Source organism: Struthio camelus, chromosome 20 (genome assembly GCF_040807025.1).
Source record: "Struthio camelus isolate bStrCam1 chromosome 20, bStrCam1.hap1, whole genome shotgun sequence".
Classification (NCBI taxonomy): domain Eukaryota; kingdom Metazoa; phylum Chordata; class Aves; order Struthioniformes; family Struthionidae; genus Struthio; species Struthio camelus.
The window spans coordinates 7514436-7539422 of NC_090961.1; the positions used below are offsets into that span (position 1 = coordinate 7514436).

General features: G+C 46.2%; 2 protein-coding genes across 16 annotated transcripts; one reads left to right on the forward strand and one right to left on the reverse strand.

The window, feature by feature from the left end:
* On the reverse strand, window positions 1–21454 carry GOLGA2 (golgin A2). Of its 15 annotated transcripts, none has more exons than XM_068915242.1 (28): window positions 20997–21452; window positions 19058–19180; window positions 18588–18668; window positions 15256–15390; window positions 14594–14637; window positions 14375–14438; window positions 13834–13893; window positions 13286–13366; window positions 11413–11451; window positions 10828–10890; window positions 10479–10572; window positions 9710–9816; window positions 9026–9084; window positions 8338–8479; window positions 7109–7198; window positions 6804–6911; window positions 6616–6703; window positions 5716–6062; window positions 4749–4862; window positions 4109–4333; window positions 3818–3917; window positions 3641–3729; window positions 2868–3021; window positions 2660–2727; window positions 2136–2238; window positions 1788–1894; window positions 1209–1374; window positions 1–1103 (listed from the first exon to the last, which is right to left on the reverse strand). In XM_068915242.1, exons 4-28 carry the CDS (start codon window positions 15268–15270, stop codon window positions 853–855), a joined length of 2778 nt encoding a protein of 925 aa, XP_068771343.1. In that variant the 5' UTR covers window positions 15271–15390; window positions 18588–18668; window positions 19058–19180; window positions 20997–21452; the 3' UTR covers window positions 1–852. The 15 variants fall into 15 exon arrangements, with proteins under 15 accessions (XP_068771343.1, XP_068771331.1, XP_068771330.1 ...); XM_068915230.1 differs by lacking the exon at window positions 20997–21452 and adding an exon at window positions 20230–20323 and having other exon boundaries at window positions 5716–6059; XM_068915229.1 differs by lacking the exon at window positions 20997–21452 and adding an exon at window positions 20230–20323.
* On the forward strand, window positions 21349–24978 carry SWI5 (SWI5 homologous recombination repair protein). The gene is made up of 5 exons (XM_068915350.1): window positions 21349–21638; window positions 21756–21804; window positions 22618–22739; window positions 23674–23768; window positions 24226–24978. Exons 1-5 carry the CDS (start codon window positions 21349–21351, stop codon window positions 24288–24290), a joined length of 621 nt encoding a protein of 206 aa, XP_068771451.1. The 3' UTR covers window positions 24291–24978.
* The last annotated feature ends 9 nt before the right edge of the window (window positions 24979–24987 follow it).

Consider the following 24987-nt stretch of genomic DNA (forward strand, 5'->3'; position numbering starts at 1 on the left):
TCCAGAAACTCAAAACAAAGCATGTTTATTAAGTGGTTTCCTTTTACTCATTTCTCCCCTTTTTAATAAATAAAACCTTCAGACACATACAAGTGAAACACATCATCCTTCAAAGTGCAGTTACATTTCCACCCCACTCCCAATCATCCACATAAAGCTTTGTCAAGTAACCAAAAAGACTCAAAAGGCAACCCTAGGTCCCTTCCCCCTAGCTAATGAGACTAAATGTTTCTGTAGTGCTGCCTAGGTAGCCGGAAGCCTGCATCTTTTGGCTGTTTGAGAGTGGCAAGGCTGGTTTCAGAGACAGTACACGAGGCAGACTGCAGAGGAAAGTGGGAAGTTTAAGATACATAGTGTGCAACAAAAACAACCATTTAGAACCCAAAGAGTTTGTTACCAGAGTAAATTACTCTGGGAGCCTTGGCAGGAACAAGGCAGACTGCAGTCATGACTGATGGAACAGAGTCACTGCTGTGAAGCTGGCTGCCAGCAGCAGAGTCCTGATATAGGCTGGGGGATACAGGAAAAGCAATCAAGTAATTCTGCCAGAAGTCATGGAATCCCCTTTCCCCCAACCTGCATCTGGCCCAGGGGAAATGCTGGCCCAGCTGCCTCCTGCGAGCGCTTCCAGTCAGCCTGTACTCTGAGCACACCAAGTAACAGAAGACAGGGGAGGGAGGGAAGATGAGGTCTGATGCTTGAGTTCCATCTGATGCAATCCCTCTTTCCTCAGGTCTTTAAAGCAGGTACCTGTTCTGACCAAGGACACTGGGCAGAGGTACAGGGCAAGTACAAGTCAGTTTAAGTCCTTACAGGCTCATAGAAAATGGCTGTAAATAAGATTAGTGTCACTTAAACCACCATGATTTTGACCTCATCATTCTCATCAGCACGGTAGAAGAAGGGAATGCAAGGGTTTTCTGGCAGGGAGCCCAGCCTCTCCTGAGGGTTCTGGATTTCTCTGAGAAGCTGCATTATTTGCTTTGCGGTGGGGTCCTCTTGGTCTGGCTGAGCAGCTTTACTGTCAATAGGGGAGAAACTGGATTGATGAAGAACAGCAGCCTCTTGTTCTGGTTCATCCGATAAATTCACTTCTCGTAATCCTGTAAGGAACGCAGACAAGGCAGGAAGGTAATGCTTCCCCATTTGTACACAACACCAAAACCTCAGGTTATTCTATTTTGTAACTCGTTCTGGATATCGCTCACCTCCATCAGTAGCATTCAGTTCAATGCGCCTCTCCACTGGAAGCATACTTTCATTCTGACTTGCTAACAGCTCTGGGTTCTGAGCAGCTGCCACATACTTGCTGTACCATTCATTTCTTTCCCCAACCAGACGCATCACCAAGTCCTGCAGCTCCAATAACTTCACCTGCACCAAGGTAAAGGAAAATCTTATGAAACATGCACATCCCTATGGCCACAGAAACTACGCAACACCCTCAGCCTGGCCAGGCATGCTTGCTGCCATTTCCAGGTCAGCTGTGCTCAGTTGCAGGCAGATTAGATCCCTCCACAAACAGCAGGGGCTAGTTCTCCATAGAGTGGTTTCCTCTGAGCCAATAAAGTGGTGCTCATGACACCTGTAGGTTTGAACCCCCTCGGTCAAGTGCCACCTTGAGGTACTTAAAAGTTTGCTGTCCTGCCTCTGTCACAAAATTAGCATCTTCAAAATTAAACTTAGCTGAAGAGCACCAAGTGAAGGTTCAGAGTCTGCAAGTCTTCCCAGGCCTGGCTGTCATTGTGTGCCCTGCTTGGAGTACTGCTACAGAAGAGATTCCTTGCCTTCATCTCTTCTTTATCCTGAGCCAACCTGCTGATGTACTCCTCTTTCTCTTGGTGCCGTTGTTTGAGGATAGCCCTTTGACTCTGGTATAATGCAATGTATTCCCCTGGAACACAAGAAAAGCATAAGGAATAAGTGTTAGCGAGATCTGCGTATAAGCCTTACAGCGAGCATACAAACTCTGGGCATTAGGATCCAGCAAATCCAATGCTGGAATGAAGTCTGGCCTAGCTGGGCAACATCAGAACACTTGAACTGCTCCAGCTCCAAGAGCTGTTGGGGACCTTTTGTCACACAAATCATGCATTGAGCAAGCTTTAGCTTGTACATGTGTTGCCTAAACGTACCAATGGTGTCTGTTTCCCCAGACAGTTGTATGCAGCGATGTTCTAGCTCTTCTAGCCGTTCCTTCAGATCAGCTTTCTCACGCATCAGGTCTGTGAAACGGGACTGAATACAGAGTCAGTATCAATCACCTGAACTACCTGCATACAGGGAATTCATGCCTTCTAAACACCACCCTCCATTCAAAGTGGTGCGAGCACAAGGAACAAATCTTGCTTCCTTTTCCCTTTCTCTCATATTTGGTGGTAAAAAGGAATGAAGAGGAGTGAGCTAGAGAAGGTATAAAAAAAGCATCTCCCTCTATTCTGGGAAGCAGAGGGGCTGACGGAACAAAGAGCCCTTTAACCTTCTTGCTGGGACAGCACAACTCAGTCATATTCAGACAGCTCCAAGTGATCTGACAAGGAACATTTGCTATTTATTCCCCTACAATTTGTTTTTTTGTGCTAGAAGATGGTCTGACACTGGATGGAAGTCTGGCCAGGAAGGGCAGTAGGACTGAAAGGAGATGAGATCCTTTGCTCACCTGTAGTTTCTCCATGGCAGTTTTCAAAGCCTCGTGAACCTCCGCTGGAACAGTATCCATAGTGGAATCTGCAAGGGACATGTAATTTATAGTTCCTCCTTGGGCACAGTGCACTCACAAAACCTGTAGGTCTTTTCACAGAGGCCAGAGCCAGCTGGCCAAGATGCACCTCCAGACTGACACCGTCCGCGGACCGCGCCAAGCTTACCTCCACTCAGCGTGACATTACGTTGCTGCTCCTGCCTAAGAGCTGCTATTTGCTGCAGGAGGCTTCTGCATTGCTGTTTCTGAGCAGCCAGCTGTTGTCTCGTATCTTCTCGCTCCTTCTCAACTTGGGACATGGCGGATGTCAAGAAAGCAACCTAGGAAGAATTCCAGAGTCTGCACTTTAGGGCTTCTCCTGTTTGCATGAGCAATTGTGCATCTCGGGACTAACAGCTCAAGTTTACCTCGTTTTATTTACGGGCAGGAAACCAAAGTACTAAGTAACTGGCCTGGCACTAAACCAGGCAGCAACTACTGCATCTCTTCTCATTCGTGAATAGTACAAATAATTTCTTCTCCGCAGACTAAATCTGAGTTCCCATGATAACTATACTCTGACTCTGCTTACAGAAAAATCTAGATGTTCAACACCATTTCCAAATTGCCTTCAAAACTAAGGAGAACCTCAACATGGTAATTATTAGAGATCGACTCTGCCAGCTGAGTTGTTTTTGTAATTAAATAAAGCCACTGCAGGACTTCCAGCCTGCCTTTCAAGGTCTTGGTTACCTAGACTTCTAGAAATCTTGGTTGCTTGCCGCTATGCACAGGGGACCATTACACTTCCCTTGCTACTTACTGTGCCTGAACTGGTAGTGATCACGGCTGGTAAACAGCTTATTCTGCATGCATACACTCTGCAATTCAACCTGTCTCCTTTTCTGAGCATTTTTTTTACAACTAAAAATAAGGGCTTTTCTACCCATTAAGACCCACCATTTCTTCCTGGCTTTCAAAGTTCTCTGGGATCACAAATGAAGATTTTTGGATTTCTTCAATCATTGCTTCACTTTCAACTCCATCTCCTGTAAAAGGAGAAAGGTGAACAAAGAAGTAATACCCCAAAGAGCCCAGCTCTTACCTGCTCTCTAGAGATCACCTGCAGCTACTCACCTTCTACTCGGTGCAACATCCTGCCATCCAGCTCTGCTGCTAACTGACTGATCTGGGCCTGCAGCTCTTTGTTTTCCTTAGCTACAGCTTCCAGACTTTCCTGCGAGAGAAAAGCACCAAATCACTGCAAGTGCTCTACACCAAAACCTGCACAAGCCTGACTGAAACAATCAAGCGGTAGCAGCAGAAAAAACAGCGCTTCTGCTCCAGACACGTGTCATTCACCTGTAATTTGCAGAACACAACGTAGTTAAGCCTCCAGTCTTTCCACTTGCCCTTTATTACTATTACCTTAGTCTGCTGCAGCTCCTTCAGGTGCATTTCCACAGTCACCTTCCCCTGAACTTCCTCATGCTGTAGCCGATCCATAAGCTGCGTCTGAAGCAAGTACTGCTTGTGCAGTTCCTCTTTCTCAGCAGCCAGCTGCTGGTATGCCACAGTGTACTGCTGTAAGTGGCTGTAGTACTGGTCCCGCTGATCCTGCAGTCCCTGAGCTTCCTGTGTTTTCAGCTCCAGCTAGCATAACAAGATCAAACCATCAGATGTTCAGCCCTGCTGCAGTTAATGTTGCAGGTGGCAGAGTTTCTCTGTAAGATCACCACCCAGTACTTTTTTTTTTCCAGCACTGGAAGCGAGGCTTCCCACCGGACTGCAGCAATGGACACCGCTTTCTCACTCCTGCCAGAAAAGCTGAGCCATGTGGCATGATCCAAACTGTCAACATTGCCCCAAAGCCACCAACCAGGCAGCCCGCCACCATCTGCCCCCACATGCCAGGCCCCCACATCAGACAGCAGATGATGGGGGAAGGCTCCAAGCTTGATCATTGCAATACTGATTTCCATCTTTTCATCCAAGTTTGGAAAATTGCCAGCTCTGCTTTGTATAAACCACTACATTTCTGCCCTGCCGTCCCACTGCACTTCCTTACCGTCTCTTTGAGCTCCCCCAGGTTCTCCTGCAGCTGCCCAAGCTTCTTGGCCAGCTCCTTCTTTACGTGTTGCTCTGACTGTAGGGCACTTGTAACCTCCATGTTTTCGTTTGTCTGCAAGAATCCAAGGCCACTGCATAAGAAAATTGCCTCAACCACCATAAACACACCTTTTATAAACTAAATCGATCAACAGTGTTCATTCCTGATAATACTGCGGACAGTCCCTCGTAGTACTCTGGAGTGTGAAGAGTTGTACTTGGGACATCAACTGACTGTTCAGGGCAGTGAATAACTTAGAAAAAGGTTCAGAAGACAGGAGAAGAGCAAGGAAAGAGCCTGGGGATCAGTGCTGGGACAGTGCCAAGGAAGAGGCCTGGCACATGGCACAGCCTGTCATCTCCCAAGCAGATGGGCAGTATGGAAATTCCAAACAGAGCCATAAACATTCAAAAACAAGAAGAGGAGTTCAGAAAGGTCTGAAGAAAAACAGCGACTAGGCCATTGGTCAGCCTGCCAGGGCCCGAAAGGGGAAGCCGTTATATTGAAAGGAAAGAAGCAAGGGTAACACAATTCAGCTCCAAGAAGGATAAGAACGACAGCAGCAGGAGAGAAGACTGCTGAGAGAAGCTGCTCATGAGCAAATACAGGGAACAGAAAACAGGTCTCCTCAAGGATAAAAAGGCAGGAGAAATATTTAGGGAAAGAAACAGCCTGACTAGTAGGGGAACAGAAGGAAAGGGAAAACCGCTCTGGACAGAGATACTAGTTCATCTGCCAGAGCACCTGAGGGAGTAACTAATTGTAGGGAACCTCTTGGCACTACAAGATATATCACAAAAGATGGAGTAGCCATGGCCCCAACGGACGAGATGGATAACGCTTCTGTTACAGCACAGATGTAAGAGCCTGGCAGAAGTGCATCAGCAAGGGAAGCGGTGGCAAAAGATGCACCAAAGAGACCTACCAGTTTGACAAACCCATTCTGCAGTTCAGCCAGCTGCTCTTTCAGCTCCCGGTTTTGGCTCAGAGCCCTACTAATTGTGGCCTTGTCACTCTGCATGCTCTCCAGGATCTGCTGTCTGTCCACAGATTCCTCACTGTAGCGCTGCACAGTCTTCTCGAGTTCCAGCAGCCGCTCCTCCTGCTCCCTGTTGAGGTGGCTCAGCTGCTCATTGTCCCGGACCTGGGCCTGGTACTGCCCATGCAGTTCCTCCTTCTCTTGCTGCAGCCGCTGGACCTCTTCCTGCAGGCTCAGCTCAGCTTCTGTGGGCCCTGGCAGCGAGGAAGGCTCACTATCCATGGGCTTAACTGCTGAGGAAATGGAATCAAAAGCAGCTCAGTCAAAGGGCTGAATCACTTGAGCAACACAGTGTTACACAACCTGATGGCTTTATGAACCAGAATGTATCACCATCTCCAGTATTCAGTCCTTGCTGCAGAAGGAGCAGGGCACTGAGAGGAATGAAGGAGAAGAAACATCCCAAAACCAAGTGCAGCTTCCTGCTGTGTGCTGCTAACTCCCTCAAAGCCCAAGCAAGAGCATACCGCTTGACTTCTCAATCTCCTGGGCCATACAGAGGGCCACAGAGGCTGAGATTATAGTCAGATACTAGAGACAGTATAGGCAGATATTAAAGACATAAACAGACGGCCGGTCAGTTATTTGAAATAGTTCATTTGCTGTTTGCTAGGAGGAAAGCGTTCTTAGGGTCACCAAATCTTTCAGCTGTCCTCATGGTTTCAGAGCATCAGATCTACTTGTACCTGGGTAGAAGGTGTGCAGAAGTTCATGCATAGCGTGTAGGTAACCTGCAGGTAACCTGCTGGTACTCTGCAATATGAAGCCCCATTTCAGAAGCCCTACCTGATTTGCTCAAGAGTTCTGTAACATTGGCTTCCAGCTCATGAATTTGGGTCATGTGCTTCTCCTTCTCTTCTGCCATTGTGTGGACCTGCACAGCCACAAAAGTAGTAAGTTACAACAACGCTCACGATGCACTTCATCCTGATTGTGTTAATCAAATGCAGCTATGACACTGCCTCTGACATTACCTGCTCAGAGAGCTGCTGTACCCGCTGCTGCCAAATGCTCCCCTCCTCCTTCAGTTTCTCTACATACTGATCTCTTTCTGCCTGCAGCTGGTGAAGCGACTCTGAGAGCTGTTCAAAACAAACACACAAATTTTCTTGGTGGTTTTTTGTTTTATCAGCTAAATACATTTATCAGTGACTGTTTAAGGGCTAAAGCTTGAAGAAACCAGTGTTAATGCAAAGCCCAGGCTGCATCCTTCTGCCACACAGGTTTCTTTACAGAAGTCAGGATTTGAATCATCAGCATGTTCCATACAACCCCTTACCTGAGCAATCTGCGTTTCCAGGCTTGCCCTCTCCTCTAGTGCTACCTGTAACTGTTGGTTGGCATCCAGACTCCCCGACTGATTTGAAAACTGCCCACAAAATCAAAAAGTTATGGCAAACGTTGATATTCAATAATTGATTGTACATATTCAATATAATACAATATTATTTGATGTGTTATATAGATACATAACATTTACTATATATTGAATTAGTATTTAATTTCTGTGCAACCTCTTCCCTTATAGTAACATCTATGTTGTAACCTGTATAGTTCTGAAAAGTGCTCCAACTAATAGTGAAGTTGAATGAGGAAAAAAACAAAACGTGGAGGTCAAAGATCTCAGCTGCGGTGCTTAGATCTCAGCTCTGTTGAGCAGGCTGAACTGGGGAACAACTCCTTGCCATTTTCACGGTTTTTTTTTAAATATATAAAGAAAATATGCTTTAGTCAAACCAGAAGCTTTCTGTAGTTCTGGGGCCTGTATTATACAGCCAGAAGAGATGGTATAAAATCTTGTAACCTTAAAGTTGCCAAACACATCAGGAATTTAAAGTCACTGTTTGGGATACGTCAGCAGACTAAGTAGCGAGACTGGTTCAGTTAACACTACTTTTCCCAGAAGAGTAGCAATTGGCTTTATATCAAGAGTAACTTAAGCCACTCTCTAAGAAAAAGAGCATTTTTCTCCCTCTTGGGCTCACCTTAACACTGAGCTTGCTCTCTGAACTGCTAACAGCTGGCTTCAGGCATCCCCTTCTAACTGGTTGCTTGCCTTAACTTTCCCCAGCTGACCTTCAAGTTGCCCTTGACCGATTCACCTCTCCCTGCCAGGATGGGTTCAAACAACACCCTTGCTTAACTGGTTTCTCAATGGGACTGCACAACAGCTGGGTAACCAAAAGGCTCGACACAGACACAAGCAGCAAAATAGGAAAAGACACACCATACTTTCACACTTGGTATGTCTGCTCACCCTCATATCGTATAACGCTCTTTTAGTAGATGATTGTCACAATGTCTTTGAATCTACTACTCCAAGTCTTTAGAGAGTAGACTTCCTATTCTTCATAGGCCTCATTGAAAGCCTTCTACTAAGAGAACGTCTTCAAAAAACGTTGTGCCTTCCTTGAAAAATTAGTTAAAGTCTTACCTCCACTGTCAGAAACAAAGCCTTACAATGATCAGCACAATCTACCCCCACATCCTAAAAGTATTAATGGTCACCTGTTGGATCATCAGTTCAGCCATTTCCAGTTTCTTATGCAAATCCTCCATATCCAGCTTCATGGCTGAGTTCTCAGAAACCAGGGAGCGGAGTTTCTCTGACAGTTCTGAGTTCTGCTGCTTTAGTTCCTCACTACCTTTGCTGAAAGAAAGAAACAAACAAACAAAAAAACCTAAAGTGGCAATGCTTTTTATATTTGCTACAGGTTTGCAGATGCCCGTATCATGAATTTACAACCCAGTTCTTCTTAGCAGCTAGAATCACGGAAGTGATGGTTGGAAGGAACCTCTTAAGGTCATCTCGTCCAACCTCCCACTTAGCACTACTGCCAACACTAGATCTGGTCAGCCACAGCTCTCTATGGCCAGGTCTTGAAAACTTCCAAAGATGGAGACGCCACAGTCTCCCTGGGCAACATGTTCCAGTGCTGTACTACATAACGTAATGGCTTTTTGTTCCCTCCCCGCCCTGATAAATACCCAACCTCCCAAGCGACCACCTGTCACTGTGGTCAGTTCCCCTTGTTATGTTTGGTGGCACTACTGAGAAGAGTTTGAAACCATTATCTTTGCAACAGCCCTTCAACAGAAGGGGAACTAGAAAAGGCGATCAATATGCCATCTGCTAGGAAGACTGCTTTACAAGAAGTTGGCACTACCTTTGCAGTAACACGTAGAACGGACTGACCTCTGTTTGTACAGTTCCAGTTTCAGGTTATCTCGCTCCTTCACTAACTCTTTATTATGCTGGAAAAAAAAAAGGAAATTGTTGTTTGGCTAGAACCTGGAGGTGAATCAAACATACAAAACGTTCAAAGATTACCTAGTTTCACCTTTAGCAGAGCAGCTAACGTGGAAAAGGCCAAAACTTGAGCAAAATCCTCAGAACAGGTTTGCTTGGAACCTCCTCTATAGCTGTTGCAGGCTGGCTAGTGCTGAAGCCAAGCACCCCATCAGACTTTGCACAAAGGATGAATATGCCAGGAATTCATCTGCTCAGTCTTTTCAAATGTAATGCTACTAACTGACCATGAGGTTATTTTTGCAAACTTCTGGATTAGTATCAGAACTGAAGTGTCTGTTTGATGGTGACCCTCCTGGGAGGAGGTCTCAGTTAAGCTTCTGTTGTTTGGAGCTGGCAAGACTAATGAAGTGAAGTGCCAGGTCTGAAGACAGCAACTGGACCATATGATTAGAGGTCACAGAAAACTGAATGATGTCTGCCTTGATAATGGAAAACGCAGGGCTTCGCTAACAAGGCTAATTTCTGCCTCTTCGCTAAGCAGAGACGATACACTTTGCAGCAGCGTAGCGATAAGCAAATAGCAAAACGCAGAACTGCTGGTTAAGCATAAACAGAGGTAACTCTTACCTTCTCCGACTGTTTCTGCTGCATAGAGATGGAGGACAAGGTGCGTTCCAGCTCTGCTACCCTCTGGCGAGATGACTGCAAACGAGCAGCAAGGTCTTCAGCTTCTCCTGAACAAGTCAGAGCAGAGTCAGTTGAGAGTAGCCCACAAAGAGCTTTTGGGAACTGGCTGAACAGCACTTTCTACTTTGTTAACAAGCTCTTAAAACGCTTCAAAGAAGGTAGCACAGAGCTCTGTAAATCAGGAGACCTGTTTCCATTCCTGGCTCTACTGGTGATTCACTAGCAACACTGGGCAGTAAAGCTCTCCGTAACTACCTTCCTCACATTTAGAGGGAGATGATGAAACTTCCTCTGCAGACTAGTAGGCAATATGTTTCTTTTTTCTAATAGGATAAATTGCCCAAATTTAGTTGTGAATTAAAAGCTCAGGTAAAACGAACATTAACATGACAGCTGTGTGGGAGGGAGGACGGAGAAAGGGGAACAAAGTTTAAAAGGAATCAGAAGAGAGTGAGAAAGGAACAGTCTGTGGTAGTCATCGGCCCAAAAAGGGCTGACTTCAGTTATGCACAAAAGAACCTCAACTGCAATGGGATTAACACGCTCTGATTTGGGGGAAGCTATAATGATAGAAGCAGTGATGGTGCCAAGTATTGCTCATTACGGAGTCAGCAAGTGTTGTGAGCTGGCTGCCAGCAGCTATCGTGCCTGTGACTTGCCATCTACAGTTTAACCAACAGCTTGAATTAGAATGCTTAGAGATGATTACCTGATTTCTGCCGTGCAGCTTGCTGAGTATGCCCAAGGGCTGTCTGCAACTCAGACTTCTCAGAAACTAGAATTCCAATAGTTTGAATATGAACCTTTGGAAAAGGAAAAGTCAGCTCAGTGCAAAAGTTCTTTGCTTGGAACTACAGCACCCACTGTTGCCACGAAAGGGTAATTCACTAAAGGTAAAGAGATCCTGCAGTTAAGTACAGGGCCTGGCTGACTGACTCTCCCAGCTTTCCTGAAAGAATGGATGCACATGGCTTTCAGGATGAAGACCGAGTGGTCAGCAATCCACAAAACAATTAAGGTAAAATAGATGATATTATGAAATGGAGATTCTGCCGTACCTGCAGCTGTTCCCTCAATGCTGCTTGCTCTTTAGAAAATCTCTGTTCAAACTCCTTCTTTTCCTGTATAAACAAATGATGCCTATTCAACACAAAATTTAAAATATTTAATCCTTTTAATTTTAATTCATATTAGAAAAAGCAGTAATTCATTGGTAGTAGTTCTAGCATCTAACTGATGCTAGATGCATCTAACTGATACTAGTATTTTTAAAGACATACTTCAGTCTTCACTATTTGAACTACTTCAGTAATTATCCACCCTAATAGGGCAATGACAGATTCCTTATGCTAGCATAAACGTGTCAGTGTCTGGAATGCCAGCTACCAGGGAGGACTTACACTGTAACCTACTGCATCCCCCCAGGCCCTCCAATACTCATTTAAGTACTAGCTTTTGTCAAAATAAGAAAGTTGCCAGGCCTATCTTAGGAAGCCAAGATATTCAGTCCTAGGCTACAGACGAAACAGAATCTAGCGTAACACAAGATCACATATGCTTGTGTCACAGCCCACTAAGCTTTCTACTCTTCAGAGAAGTAGATACCTATTTCTGCATCTATCCAAAAATGGGACACATTTTACCTTCTCCAGCTGATTCATTGCTTCTTGGTTCTGCTGTTTCTACGGGAGGAAAACAAAAATTATCAGTATTAAAGAGCAAATATTCTCTTGCTGCTGAAATCAGTAAACACGTTTTCACTTTAACCAAGCAGGATGCATGCCTAATTAAGGCCAACTGAATTTCCATTATCCTTTCTGTAGACGATACTACAGAGGTTCTTTTAGCCATTAAAAAATGATAGATTTGGGACTCACTGCACTAAGATACTTTATATGCCAGATATGTTTTTCACTGCTCAGTACATCACCCCAGTTCTAATCCAAATACCACTACTCAAACCCCGTATGTTTATATCTGAGCGTCCACCCTCTCCAGTTAAACTTGCTTCCCACATCTACCGAGTTTATCGTTGAAAAGTCAGTAACTGCAATGCAAAAATGCCTTAGAAAAAAACATAGTATTTTCCTTCAGCTGAGACCTTAGACCTTTACCCCACATAGTAACTGGCCTTGAAGGCATGCAAAGTCGCACTTATGTTGGCAGGCGTCTGCAAAAGCCTGCGGGGAAGAAAGCTGAGGCCAAATGCTGAGAAAAGGGATGATTCTGTCCCAACCACTTTCAACTTTATGGATGAGGTATTTGGAGGTACATTGACTGTACATAGCACATCTTGAGATATAGCGTGAAGGAGACAAAAGTAGCACCTATCTACACAAGCTGCCACACAAACTGTCCTAAATTTGTGACAGGGTGCTGCTGATTTGGGGGGGGGGGGGTGTTGCCATTTGCTGTTTTTGTCACCATAGTAGTTCCTCAGAGCCCTCTGCTTTCCCCCCTTCCCAAAGAACGGGCTTTGGCCAAGCTGTTTCTTTACTACTACTTCAACATGTTTTGAAACATGACTACCGATGGAAGGGCAATGAGTCAGACGCTTTGATCCTGGCCATGTCAGTGCAAAACAAATAACCAGGAAAAGCAAAGGCAAGACCACAAATGCAGCAAAGGCCCCACATAATTCCAGGCAAGAGATCACTTCATATGCCTGTCAGAAAGCAGGCAAACAAGGAGAACCCTGGGTGCGCAGTGCCCCAAACCAGGTACCTCTGCAGCCCAGCTAAAAGATGAAAAGGAAAAGAACGGAACAACAAAAGAGAAAAACCAAGCCAAAATAAAACAACATAACAAGTAGGGTCATGGGACACACTGGAAAACGCTGAACTTTGGAAAAGGAATAGTCTGAGGAGGGAACAAAATAAGGAAAAGCATTTCAAACCAAGCAAGGCTCTTTTCAGACTGAAACAAGTCCTTTTAGCTACATTTCTTGCAGTGTTAAAGCAACAGGCTTTTAAGCAGCAGCAACAGCAACCCATGCAAACTACTGGACAAAGCAGTTCGTTCATAGTGCCAGAGAAGCTGAGGATATGACCAGAAACCAGCCCCAGGCTCTCTCCTAGACCTATTGCTCTCGCTCTGCCAATATATTTAGAACTGGATCACCACCTGCAGAAACAGGTTTTCACAATACTGCCAGTTCCGGAACTTTGTTTCCGTTGAATTTCAGGGATTCAGCACGGGACCAAAAGTAGCTGTTTTATCACGATGCTTATCATGCAGGGAAAGCACGATGAGATCAACAGAACACAGTTAACTGGGAAAAAAAAAACCCAAACTTTGCTTCTCGTTCCTTAGATGAGCTAATACATTCAAAAGGAGCTTTAGACTTTCATCCTCTTAACAGGTTTTCCAACATAGCCTGTTTTTGTTCCTTACAAAGTGCTGTGTAAGCAACTTTCCTTGCGGCACTATAAGAGAACTGATAACCTTGCAGACACCCAGAGAGCATGGAGGAGCAGCAAAGACAATGACAAACTGGTCAGTTGGATTGTTTCTTACCAATTCCTCTATCTTTGTAATGAGCTGTTTGTTAGTTAGATTGCTGGAATCTAGGGCTACTGCCAGCTCCTGGTAACGTGTCTGATGGGCACATGCAGACAGGAGGAGAAAAGGGAGGGGCAGAAGAGAGGAGGGGAGGAAAAAGCAATAATTACAAAAGACAGAAGAATAAGTCATTATCACAGTTTGATACAATCAGATTCTCCAAACAAAAAGAAAAATTATGCTTTCAACCAAAGTGGCTGGGATGACAAGATATTGTATCCATTCCAACTAAGGCCTCATTTCTACATAAATCAGAATTAAGGACTGCAGTTGCATGGAGGCCAGATTATCCCCAGCCCCCAAACCGGAAACACCTCAGATACCTGCCTACAACTATTGGCCACAACTCCCCCATTACGGCACAAGACCACAGTGGGCAGCAACGTATGCCAACTGTGCGTTCAGTTAGGTCTCGCGAACACCACTGTGAACAAAGAATCACAATATACAATCAACAGTAGCAAATAAGGGGGGGAAAAAATCAGGGACTGAGGACAACTTACTTCCATTTCCTTAATATTTGTGGAAGAAACAGCACTTTCCCCATTCACATATGACGTAGACTAGAAGAAAACCAGTCAGGTAAGTCAGTTTTATTTTCCAGCGCAACAAACCACGTAAGTTAGAATGGACTACCAAAGTCCTACTACAAAGTGCTTCTTACAGCACCTTCCACTTCAAAGCACCACACACAGGCAGGGAAAATACACTTTTCTGCCTAAGGATAGACGCAGACTCCTCCCCTGACAAGCCGAGGTGAATTATGCAGATTTACTTCAGATTCTTTGCCACGAAATCAAGAATGCGTCTTTTCCTGAATACATGCTGTTCATTCATCCCACTCTGCTTTTCTTCCTACTATTAAATTTCACATTCCTAAAACAAGAGTTTTTGCTTCTTCGTGCTTAAATATCTCATTGTTCAGTAGTACAACTGCAGACACCTCTATACAGAAGAGTGGTTGTTTTTGAGCTGACTGCTTAAAGCCCCATGTCAAGACATCACAAGAATTAATAGGACAAATGGAACAAAATGAGGCCGTACCTGAGAAACCAGGCCATTGAGTTGTTCGGACAACTGACGGAGACTTTCTGTTGATGAAAGAGACCTGGCACAAAGACAGACAATTATTCCTTCGGATAAAAGTTTCTTTCAGAGAACTGCCCCAATCAGAACAGCACTGGGGAACAACATTATTTTAAATTGCTGGACACTTTGGAATCCTGTTGCAAAGCTGTTTATCAGGCAAACACAGACACTCACCTGTTCTCATCCAAAGCATTTTTACGATCTTCAGCTTCATGAATCTGTGGAGCAAAACAAAAAAATTTACAAGCCTGTAAAAAAAAAAAAAAGGTGGGAGTCACATCTGTGAATGTGTCACTAAGGCAGACTTGAATACCCCTGGACTCAAGTTCTGCAGTACCTGTAATTACTGTTTTCCAATTAAATACTCAAAACCACCCAGTCAGTCCTGGCTTGCACATAATTTCTTAGTGTTGAGAGCCCAGGTTTCTTGGAACGACGAAGAGCCTTACGTCTTACAGGCCTTTCATTTGCTATTACCATTTATCAGTATAATCAGCACTGCTGGAAAATTTTCAGTTGGATCTTTAAATAGCATAAGGAAAAGCAAATTGCTCCAGCTGGTGACCTTCTGTCTTATTAAGGATACTTTCTACTAATGGAATAGGATAGAAGAGGATGGAAAATAGGAACACTGGAAGAACCAAGGGCACGGGCGTGCTAGTACTCTCTTCATTCTCACAGACAGTTGACAACTCCACGGAGAGTGAAGAATGCAGTATTTTTTAAAAGAAACATCTGTGCTGGTCTTGTCGTATTTATGAAGACTTACTTTCTCAGCAAAAAGAGTGGTATCACTAAATAGTGTGGCAATATTCACTATGCAAACATTCACAAACCTGTGTCAGCTGCATGCTCCCAGGAGCAGGCAGAACAGAACCACAACTAGGTAGACTGCTGCTGTTAGATAGCACAGGGACATCGGCAGCAAGCTGTTCAACATTACGAGCGGCAACATCACTGTCAAAGTATGCCTGTCACAAAACACATCACAGGGATTACAGCCTACATGCAAAATGAATAAAAACACACATGAAAACTAGACAAAAGCAAACAATTGATCATTTAGAACCACGTGGAAATTAATCTGTGTTCTTCCCAGAGCAAAGAGGTGAAAGCATCAACCCACGAATAACAGACGTCGTCCCCTAGTCTCTCAGTCCCGTAAGCCCTATTAGAGCCAGTCTGAACGACCGGTGTCCCGTAATCAAATTCACTTCCCTAACATGGGGCAATGACATCACCCAACTCCAAGCACGCATGCTAGATTTATTGGAAAGAATCTGCCAAAACCTGAAGAAGGGCAAAGCCAGATATAGTCACTGCGCTTTGAAAAGTATCACCTTCAAGATGTCTCTGGGGAAAACACTGATCACTATACACAAATTAAGATGGAAAAAGAACAGATTAGTGACTACTGAAAAACTGGGTTAGTCAGACTCAAATGCTCTGCCTTAAACTCGGTAAAGCTTGTGGCATGCTAGGAACCACAAAATTAGGAACAGGGATTTACGAACAGACCAAAATCAGCATGGCTGGAAGCAGGTGCCTATGGCCCTATTGGACCTATGGATGCCACGACTAAAAGAATCTAAAAAGAGAGGAGCCCAAAACCAATCTCTGTACGGTTCTTATCCAGCCTTTGTGGGAGGATCAGTAGCTTCTGATGACAACTCTACCAAGCCACAGTGAACTGGACAATTTGTCATCTATCTTGAACAAACTCAGAGAGACCCATAAAGGCCCAGAGCAGTATTCTAGTATTTTATAGCTATTTGTATGATTTTATCATCTAGCTCTGGTAAGTCATTGTTTTATGACACTACAAAGCAAATGAGATAAAGCTACTATCAACATTCAACCCCACAAATATACTGCTGCTTACTGCAATTCCGTCTCAGATGGTTTCCTCTTATTTCAGTTGCTTCCTTGACAGTTCACAGGAAACTAAAAAACTCTCTCTCTCTCTTCTCTCTCCCTCTCTCTCTCTCTCTCTCTCCTCCCCTTCCTTCAGGACTACTTGGAAGGACAGGGGAGGATCCTGCTATTCCCTCTGTGCTCGCTCAGCACTTCATTTATGAATCAAACAGAAGGAGAATACAGTAACAGGACAGATTTAATGAAAGCAGTGAGCTGGAAGACTGCAGAGGGAAACACGGATTTTTTTTATATTCTTTTTAGCAGGACAGATACCTGCGCTCTCACAGAGCAACATATGTTAGGTGCTGATAGGAAGGTCAGGAACTCCCCGACTTCTTCCAGCTTCAAGCTGCTTCCCCTCTTTTGGTTCACTAACTTGCCAATATAGAACATCAGACAGATAGAAGGAATATCTTCCCCAATATATCTCAAAAACATTTCCTTAGTTTTTCCTGACTAGGACGTTCTTTTTGCTTAATGATTCAAGATGCAATAACTAATAACATCTTAGCCACAAGAACTCCTTCCTTCTGCCCCAAAATAAAAAGTTTTGAAATAGTAATAAGAAGAAAAAAACTAAATTCATTGCAGACAGAAAGGGTTAGGAGCAAAATACTTATTTGGAAATTATGCATTGTGAAGTTCTAATAACGTAGAATAAAAATGTATTAATGCTGCCCTGCCTACCACATAGTGGGATCCAATTCCTTTTGCACAAAGGCTCCTATTTTGTCCAGTTTTCTGTGTTTCACAGCCAGAAAGCTGAAGTGGATGAGATGGGAGGGGTCTGCCTCACATTAAGACACCAATAGCAGTACTAGCTCACATGCTAATGATCAGCTTTTCTGCCCTATTAGCATCAAGTAAGTTTCTGTACAGCATTTCCCTGACTCAGGATTTTTTCAAAGATGATAACTGGAAAGAGAAATCCACTCTTTCATTACAGGTGGCAATTAAAGATTAGTTTTCAAGTTACTCTTAACACTACATACACAATAATCCACAAATTCCAAGATAAAAGAACGTTTGTAATAGCCAATCAGATCAAAACATATTTCACATATTTCTCCAAGCTGAGAAAGCTGAGGGAAAAAAAAAATTTGGAAAACAAGGATGAACAGAAGTAGTAAGTTCTCCATTTTCCGAACAGAACAAACCGTAGACACAGTCAGGCCTTCATTTCAAGACCAAGTGCCATCTCAGCAGCAGCCCCAGAACAGCCATCCTCACCTGCATCCACCTAACGCTCCTGGTGATTACGATAGCTCAATTTATTGCTGGAGAGAAGTGGATAAGCAGTAAATATAATAAATGGTTTATTTTGTGACAACTAGACTTGAAAATGAGGGTGGAAAGGTATGCAGTCAAAATGATGGTGCAACCAAGTGACACTGGGAAGCAGAGCTTTAGTGTAACAAAATTGGAAGAAAATTCTGGGCTACAAACTTTGACTTTCCTATCACAATTCTAGCTTCCAGTAAACTGATTACCTACAAATAAAAGGCTGATGTAAGTTCGCTCCTGAACACATTTTTATTGCTCACTGAAGTATTTCCTTCCCTTTCATCTCCAGGAGCCAGGGAACAAGAAGACCCTGAAGGCCATAAATGCTTGACTTGAAATATCTGACCTCCTGCCTAAACATATTTAAAATCATAGTACTTGCCAGAGTGTGCATCACCTGTGCAAGTTTCATCACCCGTCATAAAATGGCTTGGCTGGAATAACTACATAGCTTACTCATGGCAGCTCCTTGACTAGAGATGAGCAGAAACATGCCCCTCAGAAACAAGGCACTGGGAAAGAAAGCAGTGATACCCAAAACAGCAGAAATAGAGACTGAGAGAACACTACCTTTTCCTAGTGCCAGACAGGTTTTTACGCCCCTTTGCTACAACTTCTTGGAAACTCATCATATAGTAAAGGCAGTCACTCATCATTGTTCATTGCCTCACACCAAATTCCTGATATTCCCCAAAGCTTGACTGTCCCAAGAAAAAGTTCTTGACAAGGTTCACTTCTTCACTTGTTAAGTTTGACACAAACCAGAAGGAAACACACTCTCACAAACAACGGAAAGGCATGTTAAGAAATAGCTCCATGTTAATGAAAACAGCAACAAAACTCAAGCAACTGACAGCAGATGCGTCAGAACGAGACTCCACCCGAAAATCAGAGTCGGTTTGAACAGAACTGGAAGCATGCAGTAGGGACAGCAAGTCACCGAGAGGGACGCGGAGCACTGCCTCACCTTCCTCTTGTCCAATGAGGGTATGGCTACCCCATTGGAGCGGTTAAGGTCTGACACCAGCACCTTCAGAATGTTCTGAATCTAAAGGAGGCGAAAGAAAAGTGGAAAGAGAAATGGCTCAGAAAAGGACAGAGAGAAAATACCAATCAAAGGTAGCCACAGAAGCTGGCACCCTCCAGCTCGTTAGGAGGATACGCCTCAAAACAACAGCTCTGGACATACCCAGGGTTGCACTGTACCCCTGTACGATCAAACACTGCTTCGCCATAAACCCTGACGCTAGCGTGCGCCTTCAAGGGATTTTAGTCGCTAACCATTGTAGCTCACTTCATAAACTGGTAATACCAGCATCTCAGCCATTCATATGTTACACCGGCAAAACCCTCCTCCTCCTCCTGTAGTCAGGTCGTATGGGAAACCAAAGAACAACAAGGTGGCTAATGATTTGGGAGAAAGAATGGAATACTTACGTTCTCTGGAGACTGTTGGTCATCATTTGTGGGAGTCTCAGGTCTACTTCCTTCTTTAGTTTTTCTTTTTTTCTTGGCTCCCGCAGTTGCTCCAGGGCTATTCTTCTGCTGATATTCCTTCAGCTGGGGGGGGGGAGGGGGGAAAAAAAGAAGAATCTGAAGTCCACAAATGGAACGTGCCTTCTACAGCTACAAGGTCAACAAATAATGAAAAGAATAAAAAGATCACGGGGTAAAAAGGGAGATCAGGCATAGAGACATGAGCAACTGTCTTTGAAGAGTTTCTCTGAAAAAAGTTAGAACAAGTCGAGAAGGCTAAATTGAGAGCTGGTGCGATGGGTTTGGGGCCAGAGACTCAGGGTTGCAAACGCGCAGCTTTGCTATGCAACCAATGAAATTTGGCTATGGGAAGGAAAGAACGTGCCATCCTTTACTGCAACTGAAAGGAAATAAATAACTTTGATGACTTTTAGGGTTATAACCAAGAGCAATAAGGTGAAATTAATAAAAGGCAATTAATCCTGAATAGTAAGTGAAAAAGCAGCGCCTGAGAGCAAGCTCTGCCCTTCTGCCAAAGAGTTTGAGAAGGAAAAGGACAGGCCTCCCCGACAGACAACACGCCGACACAGACGCTGCAGCTCCGAACTGGGGGGACAAACGACATCATGGAGCAAACCAACGGCTCCGTTTATAAAAACGGGCTTGACTGTGCTCTCCGCGGCCGGATTTAAAACAGTTTCCATTTTCCCTAGGAAAAGCTAGACAGGTGAGCCCTAAACTGCACCTTTCTAAGCCTTTCCCTCAGTCTTTCAGTGCCGGTGTCTTTCAGACAGCGAAACCCCCGGCGGGAGCGAGCCCCCAGCACTCACGCAAACCACCCGCTTCTCCCCAGGGCGGCAGGCAGCGGCCGCGGGGCCCGAGGCCCGGGGCCGGGCCAGGCCAGGCCAGACCCGCCGCGCCGCGGGGCTCAAAATGGCAGCGCGCCCCGCTGCCGCCGGCCCCGCCGCACCCGGGGGCCGAGCCGAGCCGGGCCGGGCCGGGCCGGGCCTCAGCCCCCTCCGCGGCCGCCGCGAACGGGCAGCGCGGGGCAGCGCGCAGACGAGCCCGGCCGGCGCCCCGCCGCCCCGCTCCGCTCCCCGCGCCGCCTCCCTCCCTCCACGCCGGCCCCGCACCTTCTTCTTGGCCGCGGCCAGCTTGCTCTGCCTGCTGCCGTCCGCCATGTCCGAGCCGGGCCCGGGCCACGTCAGCCGGCGCAGGGCGAGCGGCGCAGGCGGCCGCCAGGCTCCGCCCCGGCCCCGCCGCCGCCGCCATCGCGCCCGGCCCGGCCCCCGCCGCAGGGCGGCCCCGGCCCCGAGCCGCCCAACGGGCCGCCTGCGGCAGTCGGGCCGCCGGAGAAGGGCCGGTCTCAGCGGGGCAAGCGTCCCTCCCCCTCTCTAGGCCCTGTCCTACAGAGCCGGCTGCCCTGCCTGCATCGCTTCGGTGCCTGATCCCCCCCCCCCCCCACCGCAGTTACGGCCAGTAAAGGGGGTTGTGTTTGGCCAGTAAAGGGGGTTGTGTTTTGCTGGTTTGTAGTCCCGTTCCCGCATCCTTTGACCTTCCGAGTCGGCAACAGCGGGATTTGGCCTGCGCGCTCGGCCAGGGAACGTAAAAGGCCCGTTGCCAGCGCTTGGCGCTGCACAGGGACGTCTGCCTTTGGCCAGCAGGGAAGGAAACTCTGCACCCAACCAAGGAGCAAGACAGGAATTGTCTCATTCTCCCCGGCTTCTCGGAGGAGGCGATTTATTTTCTCTGCCTTCTCGGAGGAGGTGAAGCAGATGATGGCTAGGGACGGACGCGCAGGTGGGGCGGCTGGACGCGGCCCAGGTTGCCAAGCCTGACGGTTTATATCTGACTCTTCTGAGTTTGATCCTGCTTCCCGCTGCTGCTGTTGGCGTCCTACCTGACCTCGGCCTGCTCGGGGTGCGGGGGGAATATCCAGCGGCGGGTTGGCAGGCGGGAGGTCTCGAAGCGCACCTTGGAGCGGTGGTGGCCTCCCAGCCAGCGCGTCCCTCCTCGCGGGGCCCAGCCGGGCACGACGCGCGCTGCCGCTGGTGGCACCGGCGGCGGCGGCTTTCTGCCTAGGAAAGTAGGGGCTGGAGGCAGGTCCCCGAGGGACCGCCGGCACCCGGCCTCGGGGAAACCTGCCGCTGGCGGCGCGGAAACAAGGCTGTGGCACCTGGAAGGCTCGAAGGCGTTTTCAGAAACACTCGGTGCCAACGGAAGAGCTCCCGGCTGGGCTTATTTGCCTGGTTATGTTCTGCCCCGCCGCCGATTTCACCTGTAGTTTCAGACGGGAAGATGCATTCCTCAGCGCCCGTCCGCAGCCTCGGGGACCGGGTCCCACCCCCGCGGGACTACAGCTCCCGGCGCGCCCCGCGGCGGCGCGACTACGGCTCCCGGCGCGCCCCGCGGCGGCGGGGTCCGCGCGGTGCTGGCGTGAGGCGGTGGCCCTGGCGGAGCAGCCGCCGCCGCCGCCGGGGGGGTCCCCGCCGGGCTCGGGGCGCAGCGGGAGCTGCCCGCCGCTCCGGCCTGTCCCGAAGAGGTAGGAGCTGGTTCCTGGCCCTGCCCGCCTCTCGGGTCCCCTCTCCCTCTCCCCCGGGGCTCCGGCCCGGCCCGGTTGCCCGGCCGCTGACGCGGCGCCTCCCTCTGCTTTGCCCAGGACCCCCGGTGGCGCCCGGCGGAGCGGCACAGCCGGTTTCAAGTCGCCGGTGAGTCCCCGTGCTGTTGCGGGGGGAGGCGCGGCCGCCCGGCGGCCCCCCCTCGGCGGTGGTGGTCCCCCCTCGGCGGTGACGTCCCCGCTGGGGCCTGCCGCCTCCTGCCGGCGCCTTTCCTCTCTCGGAGAGCGGGGTAAGGCGCGGGTTGCCGGGAGCTGCTTTTCCTTACGCGGGCTCTTCTCCCCGTCTGAAGAAACTCGGCAGCGTGCAGTGCCCTCCCTCAGCTCCAGGGGCAGCAGAGCAACCTTCCTGCCCGTTCTGTCCGTACGGCTTCATGTCTGCCTCAGAGAGATGACTTCTGCGGTGACAGTTCAGTTCCCGTGGCCTGTTGTAGTCACTGAAGTCTCAGCTGAAACAGCAGTTGGTCCCAGTGTTTGTGATGATTCACACTGGCGTAGCAATGGCTCTTTTTCCTGGAGAGTGAAATTGCCTGTTGCCTTAGTGCTTTATCAGGGTAAACGACATCTAAACTGCTCAACGGCATCTCTTGAGTAACTGGCAGCCTGGAGTTGTGTCAGTATGCAACACTGCATCATCCTGGGAACTTGTTTGAAAAGCCAGATTGTAATCTTTCCCTTAGCACTGTAAAAGTACAAAATGCTGTAGAATAAGATTTATTATAAAATAGAGCCGGCTGACATTAAATATATTGAGAAATACTTTACTTGAGTCTAGCCCCCTCCCTTTTTTTTCCCTTTTGTTTGCCCAGTGATGCTTAATGTATCTTCTGATCAGTTCCTTCTGGCACAATAGTATCTTATCCCATGCTGAGTGAGTGGAATGTTAAATGTGTTCTGTGCTCTGCAGATCCCATCTCCAAGGTCCTGCCAACCTAATGGAGCCAGTGAAGAAGCCCTGCAGTATGAAATTGAAGAGCTGAAACAGAAAGACCTCGCTCTAGACCAGGAAATTGCACAATTTTTGTCTGAGTATGTCCTTGGCAAGCTCAATGTTCAGTGTGAGGCCTCAGTATTTTTACTTTTAAAACTAAACGTGGCCCAGGAGTTAGAACTAAAAGCTGACCTGTTACATTGGTTGTTTTATCATATTGTTATGTAATGCTCATTACAATATTGTTTGAATTATGGGACCAGTTAAAGACAACAGGGAATTCTTTCCTGTTTATTTGGTAAAGCAAAGAAAGCGATATTACAGCTGAGACGAGAAGACTTTTGACTTAACCTCAGATGTTACTGTAAACTGGGAATGACTAATTTGAACCATCAGGATGTGTTACCAAAATTGCTTGCTCATATGGAATTGAAAATGGAGATCATGACTTTTGACCTGTTCAGATTAAACTGTTTCCCTTGTTCCATGTGGATGTGGTGCTCACTTGTTCTGTGTCTGAGGTGAGCTGTTGGAAGTATTGACCTTTGTGTTCAAGAAGCAGGGGTGTTTTCCTGACAAGCAAATGCCCTGCAGAACATTTTGGCTTAATGGGTGCCGCATACAGGATAGTGCAGCTGTTTTAGTGTGATTCCTTATGACACATTTTGGGATCACCAGGGTTTTCTCAAACTATTTTGGGATTTTTCAGACTGGTTTGAGAAAAAATTGCTGTGTGTGGTTTTTTTTTTTGGGGGGGGGGGGTTGTGTTGTGTGTTTGTTTAAGCGGGGGAACCTCTGTGGGTTATACGTAGTGAGTGGTATCTTCTAAAATAATGTGTATAGTGCCTAAAATGGATTGGGAAATCATAGAACAATGAATTCAATTCCAAAAGCTGCTGTTTCTTTTAAGCCTCAAGGGTAAACAGACCTTTAATTTGCTCACTATGTAGCAGCAGCAGTCATGCTGTCACACTGTGTCGTGATTTTTTTTTTTTTTTTTTTTTTTTAACCTTCCTGGATTTATTGTTACAGAGGCTACAGTCTGGAAGAACTGGAGAAACACATCTCCCTGCTCCATGAGTATAATGATATTAAAGATGCTGGACAGATGCTGTTAGGCAAGCTGGGTAAGGAAGGAGATGAACAGCTTCTTAGTAAATTTTTTCATCTAGATAGAAAGAGAAGCTGCTACGCTGTGAAGGCGTAGCTTATTTTAAAGATTCTGCAATTCTAGGCTTCTTACTAAAATCACTTGTGCAAGCACAAATGATTCTGTCATTATTTCTTTGGAATCTTTTGGGAACTGGACATATCCTGAGCAGCATATGAAATAATTGACACTTGCAGGTGTTTTATTATGTGTTACGGGTTATCAAAATTTGATTAATCTTATTACTTTCTTTTACCATTTCTTCACGTTTAAAAAAATGGGGCAAGCAGGAGGCATAGCTACAGAATTTTTGATTGTTTTCTTAGCTATGGGAGGTTCTAGGATAGTTAGGGGGTTAGTGAAAGCAAAATGCAACTCTTGTGGCTAACCTACTGTTCGTTTAATGAAAGTAATGGTGTGTGTTTCTTTTCTAGCTGTTATTCGAGGGGTTACCACAAAGCAGCTATACCCTGAATATGATCTGGAGCTTAGCGACTAGTATTGAACCTGAAGACTACAGTGTCCTGCAAAGATGCCTATTACTGGGCCGTTGGGTTTTGGTGTCATACCTATTTAAAAATGATAAAAGGTGGCCTTGGAAGTGTGTAGCCTTTCAAGAGAGCATATGTTAACAGCCTTTTTTCTAAGAAGCTTTGGAACATGAAAGTTATCACCCGTTTCCTGTTTGTGGAAAACGGACGTTGGGGATGTGGGATTTTGTATAATTTCAATTCGTCTACTTCCTGATCAACACTTTTTTTGTTTTTTTTTCCATAGGAAGGGTTATAATTCAAGGTTGATGCTGAGTCTCTTCCCATTGAGCTTTTACTTCTCTAGAGCATCATGAGACTATTTGGATATGCTAATCTGCAGGTGGAAGCAGCTTTTAATGAATGGATAGAGGAAATGAGGGTAGAAGAATATACAATGTAATAGCTGCTTGAAAAGAAAACCCCTCAAAAGTAGGGAGGGAAGAAGGTTGGAAGTGTGTGGGGGAGTTTTGTTTGTCTGTGGTTTTTTTTGTTTTGTTTTTATGACCAAATTTGGGAAGTTTGGGTTCTCTGCATTTTTGTACCTCTCTGATCTAGTATCTAGAGATTTTGCATCACTTCTGTAGTAAATAGCAAAATGTGAAGTTGTATTAAATTGTCTAGTCTGAATAAAGCAGCTATCACGTTTCTCAGCAATTCCCTTTA

Bases quoted from the DNA above. Each gene is read 5' to 3' on its own strand.
- SWI5 (XM_068915350.1), top strand. From the start codon at position 21,349: ATGTTCTGCCCCGCCGCCGATTTCACCTGTAGTTTCAGACGGGAAGAT. The intron at 21,639-21,755 runs GTAGGAGCTGGT...TGCTTTGCCCAG, and splicing joins CTCCGGCCTGTCCCGAAGAG to GACCCCCGGTGGCGCCCGGC. The intron at 21,805-22,617 runs GTGAGTCCCCGT...TGTGCTCTGCAG, and splicing joins CAGCCGGTTTCAAGTCGCCG to ATCCCATCTCCAAGGTCCTG.
- GOLGA2 (XM_068915229.1), bottom strand. From the start codon at position 20,277: ATGGCGGACGGCAGCAGGCAGAGCAAGCTGGCCGCGGCCAAGAAGAAG. The intron at 8,480-9,025 runs GTCAGTCCGTTC...TCTTTCTTTCAG, and splicing joins CTGGAACTGTACAAACAGAG to CAAAGGTAGTGAGGAACTAA. The intron at 2,239-2,659 runs GTGAGCAAAGGA...CTCTGTATTCAG, and splicing joins CTGCCATGGAGAAACTACAG to TCCCGTTTCACAGACCTGAT.